General features: G+C 33.6%; 1 protein-coding gene across 1 annotated transcript; it reads left to right on the top strand.

The window, feature by feature from the left end:
* Nucleotides 1-1193: 1193 nt before the first annotated feature.
* LOC124529831 lies at nucleotides 1194-4077 on the top strand. Its single transcript, XM_047103753.1, has 4 exons — nucleotides 1194-1330; nucleotides 1648-1912; nucleotides 2390-2437; nucleotides 3942-4077. Exons 1-4 carry the CDS (start codon nucleotides 1258-1260, stop codon nucleotides 4075-4077), a joined length of 522 nt encoding a protein of 173 aa, XP_046959709.1. The 5' UTR covers nucleotides 1194-1257.
* The last annotated feature ends 3596 nt before the right edge of the window (nucleotides 4078-7673 follow it).

The following is a 7673-nucleotide window of genomic DNA, read 5'->3' as shown; positions in this document are numbered from 1 at the left end:
CAGTCACTAATGCACTAAATAAAAAACATATAGATTATACGAGGTACAAATATACTAGCTATATTTTTCTTTTAACTCTAAGCTTTTATCACCAAAGGTTTTCTGTGAGAGATCACTATAAGCGAAAAGACCGCCTATTATTATCTTATACATTTCGTTTATCTAAATAAGACTATTTAGCTTGGCCACGTCACCTTTTGTATGTTTACTGTACAAGTAATCTTAACATAATTACAAACATCAACTACAGTTTTAAACTTAATCGGTAACGTCTTATCGCTGATAACTGCGAATTCGCACGAATCTTCGGAAGAAACAGAGAATTGACTCGTATGTGATCCCGAATGTCACCCAATTAATGGCAGTGATACCTCTTGAATCTCAAAATCGCATATTAATACTTAACGCACCGTCTGCGTTGTAAGTTCACATCTCACTGATTCGTAGTTTTGTGTTTTGGTGGTATTCCATATACTTAGTTTTAGTATTATTAGCCTGAAGTCATGAAAGTCAAAACAAAATACAAGAAGTCCTGAAATACGCTTTATGATTAACGGGAAGGGAGAATAAATAAATAAATATTGAACAACATCACATACATTACTCTGATCCCAATGTAAGTAGCTAAAGCGCTTGTGTTATTGAAAATTAGAACGACGGTACCACCACAATGAAAACAAAGAGACACATAACATTTTATTTGAATGAATGAAATTAAATGTGGAATTTTCGGAATTAATTATTTCACCCAAGATTTCATAAAATTATATAAAAAGATTCCAGCTCCATACAAAGCGATATCTTGTAATGAAGACATAGCGTAGTGTACCACGCCTCCTCTAAGCGGATAATTGAGTCATTACAGTGCGCGCGCGCATACCCATCGATCGAGATAGTCGACCGATATTGATAGAGCCTCGGGAACTTCGATGGATGCTAGTTCTTAGACGTGATTAAAACGTTATAGATTATTTATCTAAGTTATATTTTGATCTCTTATCATAATACGTACATATTTAAGGATTTTTCTAACTATATATTTTTTTATTATTATGTCTAGTTAAGACATTAATTTAATTTGAAAATCTAAAAAAACATCTTACATTCTTTTTTTTTCAAATAAAGGTGCTATCAGGCCGGTAACAAAATAGAAAATAAATGTCACTAAAAGAATAAGAAAAAAATTTAGACGGATACTTGTCAAATTTTATAGAATAAAAAATATTAGGATCAAGAATATAATTTAAAGTACACAAAATGATACACAATAACGAAAAAGTTAATGAAATGTACGACTCGAACGATCCTTATATCAAACAGAGGCCACAAGGTTAGTAATTAGGTTTAGTGTTACACTGCCGTTTCGATTGGCGTTACTTCAGTGCCTTAAACATTTTTGTATTGACTAGTATATATAAAAGAAAGATTGGAAACCTGCATGTGACAAATTTCATAGAAATTCTGGCACATGTGTATTCCACCAACCCGCATTGAAACAGCGTGGTGGAATATGTTCCAAACCTTCTCCTCAAAAGGAGAGGAGGCCTTTAGCCCAGCAGTGGGAATTTACAGGCTGTTGTTGTTGTTGTTTTTTTCTTAAAACAAAGTATACTTAACAAGTTTTACTTTGTTATGTCATTTGTGTAGATGTCAACTATCCGAACTACCGCCAATACGATGACACGCCGCAAGAGGAACTCGAGAGTCAGTTTAATGTGTGGCCACAATACGATATCGACAAGCTGCGTGAGAAACGTCAAGACGAACCTCCCCCAGCGCCATCACCGAAGCCAGAAAACAAACCGGAGGCGGAATACGAATCCTATCATACACCACTTTACGTCATCACAGCATTCTTCACCCTCTTGCTGATAATTGGACCATTGATGGTGAAAGCGGGACCAAATCGAGGGTAATGCGTTCATCTATAAATATATGTACATAAAGAATATGATGCTAAATTTTACGAAAGTTATGATTTTTAGTTGGTTGCAGAATTGGCAATGAGATGATCGCCTCCAGATCATTTCATAAACGACTCTTGTTTATAAATGTAAATATGACATTAACAAAAATCCGCGTAGTCTTATGCCGTTTCTTTTAAGGTACAACGTGTATATTTCCGAACCGGTGGTAGGTGGTTTTTCACAGATTTAGATTTATATAAGCCAGGAATTTAAGTAGGTATAAACTTTGTTCGGCACCACTTAGTATTAATTGATTTACTTTGTTTTTTATCATTTATACCATGTTTAGCGGTGAAGGAAAGCATCGTGAGGAAATCTGCATGCGTCAGTTGGAATTTTGACAGAATCTGTGTAATTGATTTGATATTAAAACTAATACATTATATTGTTTTTATGTTCAAACAAACTTTCTTCGTGTTTAGGATAGTGCAAGCCTGCATCATGCTGACCGCATTCTGCATGTGGATCTTGTAAGTGAAAATCTCTGAAAAAACTACTAGCTCTGTCCGCGACCTTGTACGCGTTTGAATTTAACAAAAAAAAATGTTATTGTAGCCTTATTATATCAGTTATCTGCCAGTTGAAAGTCCCGTCAAAATCGGTCCAGCCGTTACAGAGATTAACCGAAACAAACAGACAGACAGACGAAAATTGTAAGGAAATGTTATTTTGGTATATGTAGCGGGTATATGTGTAAATTTTTTTTCTCAATGCATATGTTTATTATATATATATATTACCTATTCATTATGTGATATTTTAAGGAAAGAATATACTTGATGGTAGAATTTCATCCAAGCCCGTTTGGATCATTACCACCCACTCAATATTCTACGGCAATACCAGTTTCCTAGTTTATTACTCCTGAGTCAGAGTCAGTAAATAGATTTGTAAAGTAAATATATTATATTTAAATTATACACACACGGGACGACTTAAAAGATTATAATGTTTTTGGTTGTATGTTCCTTTCTTAATGGTCAATTTCACTGCGTACTAATTTTCATCAAATTATATTGTTGACGACCTCCATGGTCGAGTAGTGTGGTCACCGGTTTTCATGGGTACGCCACTCTGAGGTCCCGGGTTCGATTCCCGGCCGAGTCGATGTAGATTACCATTAGTTTTCTATGTTGTCTTGGGTCTGGGTGTTTGTGGTACCGTCGTTACTTCTGATTTCCATAACACAAGTGCTTCAGCTACTTACATTGGGATCAGAGTAATTTATGTGTGTTGTCTCATATTATATTATTATATATATAAAATAAATTAACAGTAAATTAACAGTAAATTCAGTTCAGTATTTAAAAAACAAATAGACAAAATTAGTTACTTTTGTTTCTTAATATTTTTAAATTACTAAAAATCTATCGAATTTCTCTTTCATCCTTCAAATAAAGCTCGTTATGACGCGTGCTTTACAATTAATTTAAATTTATCAAGAAATCTCAGACTATAACACCTATAAACTTAAAATGATTGCAGCAACAGCCTGTTAATTTCCCACAGCTGGGCTAAGGCCTTCTCTCCCATTAAGGACAAGGTTTGGAACATATTCCACCACGCTGTTCCGATGCCGGTTCGTGGAATGCACATGTGGCAGAATTTCGACAGGCATGTGGCAGAATGTGGCAGAAATTGAAATTAGACACAAGCAGGTTTCCTCACGATGTCTTCCTTCACCGCCGAGCACGAAATGAATTATAAACATAATTAAGCACATACATAAAGCATATAATAAACACATTAAGATGCACGTTTTCTGACCACTGGGCCATCTCAGTTTAATATTGGCAGGTAGGTTCCTTATAGGGTGTAGACACCCATAATACACCCCTAAGGAGGTAAAACGGGAGGTGGAAGTTTGTGTTTTATAAATGTCACGCGGGTAAAGCTGCAGGTTTAGACAGTGTAACATGTTTTACAGTAAAATGTGTGCAAATTCTAAAATAATATAATTTATTATGTTCGCAGCTGGTTCACAATCTATTTTGGTCAAATGAATCCGCTAATGGGACCTCGCCTCGAAAACACTACAGTCGCTTGGATCGCATACAAATTAGTAAGCACTTCATCACTCTTAATAATTTCAGCTAACGAGCAACTATAACGAGTTTAAAAGAGTAACTACCTAGATTCTCGCCGGATGTTCTTTGTAGAACTCGTTTTGAACCGTTAGTGGGATTCTTAGCGTATTTATTAAATGTCAAAACAAATTTTATTCGAATAACCTACATTGTGTTTTTAATCATTTTTAATCTGTTTTAGGGCAACCCTTTTGACAACACAACCTTATAAATATTAAATAGCTTTCAACTTAAGCTATTTTGTATGGAAAAATCGAGATATTTTTGTTGAAATTAGAAGAAAAAAATGATTTTAAATTTAATATAATTAAGTTATTGTAATTAATATAAGTAAATGATTGTTTTTTCATTAAGATGTTAAGAGTGTTGCTTGATGGCGATATAGCGTGTATAAGGAAAGAAAAAAAAAAAACATTTTAACTTTTTTTAATACTACGAATGAAGTTTAAATATATGGCAATTTTGTTTCATGCGTGTTTTAATTAATATTTATGTAATAACTACTAATTAATAACAGGCATTCTAGAAATTCTAAGGCTTTAATGTTTGCAGTGATTAATGACAAAATAATGATTAATTATTTAATTTTATTGGTAGAAATATTTCAATGAATTAATTTTTTAGGGGTTTGGTTTTTCTTTCTGTAATATCCAAATACATTGCTTTTTCCTAATTATTTTTTTTTATTTAAACTAATAATGAAAGTGCCATTGAAATACAACAGTTTTTATCCAAGTAATCATTTCGATTTCATTCTCATATAAATCAAATATTACGCAAATGAATCCGCGGGCCACTGTTATTAATAAAGCCAAATTAAAACTTTATTTCAATATCATTATTACAATCTGTCAATTGTAATACGAACAAATTATTCCGTATTCGAATAATAAAACAGCTCCTAACCTTAACAGCATTATACAAAAACGAAAATAGCAATTAATTGTCCGATCACGCCACACAATGCAATCAAAAGGCGAGCGTTTTGAACGCCCCCGCACAAATCCCGCGGTATCGCTAAAGATCAAAATAACATTTGTTCCAAAATCATTTATCAGGACTGATTCTCTTTCCATTTGGCGTCCCCAACCGAAATCAGGCAAACCAATTATTAGATCGATGCCTTGTTGAACAAGCGCAAGCGATTTTCAATTCATAAACTGGATGGTTAATTCAATTGCACTAATACTATTTCGATTTGCATAAAGACCACATAATTAATTGATGATAATCTTATATATGGCTTGTTATGTTCTGGTTTGAATGATGAGTCAGATAGTGAACAAAAAAATACTGAACGATGAATGACAATGAGTCTCTAAATATCTATGTTTGAGGTAATCGTCAAACTGCTCGTATGTAGCCAGCCATCGATGCTAAAACGGAATACAGTGAGCGTAAAAGTCAGAGATGCAGAGAATAAGATTTTTACGGCCTATTGTTTCCACCTATCGCAAGAGCTCCTCCCGTAATAATAACACCGGAAGACACAACCAAATTTGGCCATCCTATACATTGCAAGACTGACATTTTATTTTATAGGAGCAATTCGCTTATTCGGTTCTATACGTGAAGCCACCACTCATTTTTGTGATGTTCGTAAAAAATACAAAAAAAAATAAGAAAGTAAGTCTGAATTGTTTTGCACTACCAAAATTTTATAAAGCTAAACTTCTTAGCACACGAATAGTAGTTAAACTCGAAAGGCTACGATAACATGAATAAATCAAATTATTCAAAATAAAAACGCTTTCCGCTCCCGTGTGATATGTGAACTCAGTACAATCAGACTAATGTGTTTCAGGGGAATAGCTTCTTTGTGGGGAGATTGTCATTAATACTTGTTGGTGACGACACTTAGATTAAAATTTAATATTTGTATTAAATCCCGGCACTTGTTATGAATACTTAACTAACTGGAACTATCTATCATAATTTAATCTAGAAAGTATTAAAGAATAATAGCAATACATACATTGTAATGTTGCCATTGTATTGAATGTTACATAAATACGGACTATTTTAGAAGTATTTAAATGACAAGCAAAAATAAATAAATCTAGGCTTTGTTTAAACAAAAGATTCATGTCTCCAATAAAGCTCAATCAAACTCGATTCGCGTTTAGTGCGAAGCAATTTCAGTAAACTAAAAAGGTCACCCTAACCGACGATTGGCGCTGCGTCTATTTTTTTGCCCCCAAAATTCGCGCCATATTGCGGACTACCCCATCTAAATGATAATTCGAGGGTCCTCCTTACAATAAAAATTATTGCGGCCAGTTTATTTTATTACACTTTTTATTGTATTCAAATATCAGAAGACAAGCGGATTTTTACCGTTCGTGGATTCCTAAAATATGGACCCTGGAGATTTGGTAAAAAAGTGGAAACCGGATTGAGGTGTTTTATCATTGGCTGCTTTCATTTCCACACCCTTTTCAGCGAAACGAGTGATTCCAACACGTTTGTCCCTTGAACGATTTTCTTACCATTTCTCTTTTACCTCTTGATGCACGGTTTTATTATGCTGCTATATTCACATTTGTTAAAATCTAACATCGATATATTTTGTACAACTTACAAAGAGTAGGTTATAGGTCATTGAATATGTGTCTCTTAAAAAAACAACCTATGTTTCGGTGAAATGCTACGTGTATTTCGAGGAAACATATAAGTTCTCAAGGTTAGGTTATGTACGGTTAGGAAGTAAGGAATAATGAATAATAATTATTAGTGTTAATATCTATGGGCGATAGACCAATGTTCAAAGATATAAAATAAATGAAATTCCTAAGCAAAACTAAGAAAACGCTGAATTATGCCGCACAATAATCTGTAATATGTACAAACACCTTTAATTTTTACATTAACACAGACAAATTTCAGGTATCATGCTTCTATTCAAACAGATGTTACTGGATTATTGATATACATACACCTGAGTATGATTTCCATCCACCAGGCAAACAATAATTATTTTTTTTCGTCAACGACGATTTTGCGCGAAGCAGTGCCAATTACAAAAGTAGTAAGATGTGGCAATGACAGAAATTATAAATTGGATGACATACTTGACAAGCTGATTATAGAAGTATAGAGCGTTAAATAAAAAATGCCATCGTCCACCTGCTTATTTTTAAATGACACATTCTATTTGACATTCAAGCATTTTAAATTAAGTTTTTTTTAAACACCTAATAGCATTTAGGTCTCATCAGCTAAATACACAACATTAACACCTTCAAACAATGCAAATAATCATTATAATGGCATAGCAGATGTTTATTTATTATAAACTACCTACTGTAATAGTCATCAGGCGCAAGACAAAGCTAGCCACCCCATTCTTATCTCTATTTCAGATCGCAATCAGTGCCGCCATGTTTGATGCCATTATGAATCAAGTTCCCGCCTTTTTACTTTTTTCCATTCGCTAGGCACCGGCGTCAGATCTCACAGCCGATAACTTCTTTATTATCCTGGATGATTTTTTAATCTGTTCCTACTGTTAGTGGTCATGTTTCACACATTTTATTATTATAGTTTGTGAAATGTAAATTGCAATGGCAACAATACATATTAAAAGATAAAAAGGTGTTAAACGTATTGTGCTATTTTA

Source organism: Vanessa cardui, chromosome 5 (assembly GCF_905220365.1).
Source record: "Vanessa cardui chromosome 5, ilVanCard2.1, whole genome shotgun sequence".
Classification (NCBI taxonomy): Eukaryota; Metazoa; Arthropoda; class Insecta; order Lepidoptera; family Nymphalidae; genus Vanessa; species Vanessa cardui.
The sequence above is the reverse complement of the archived record's forward strand: the minus strand, read 5'-3'. Positions and strand labels throughout refer to the sequence as shown.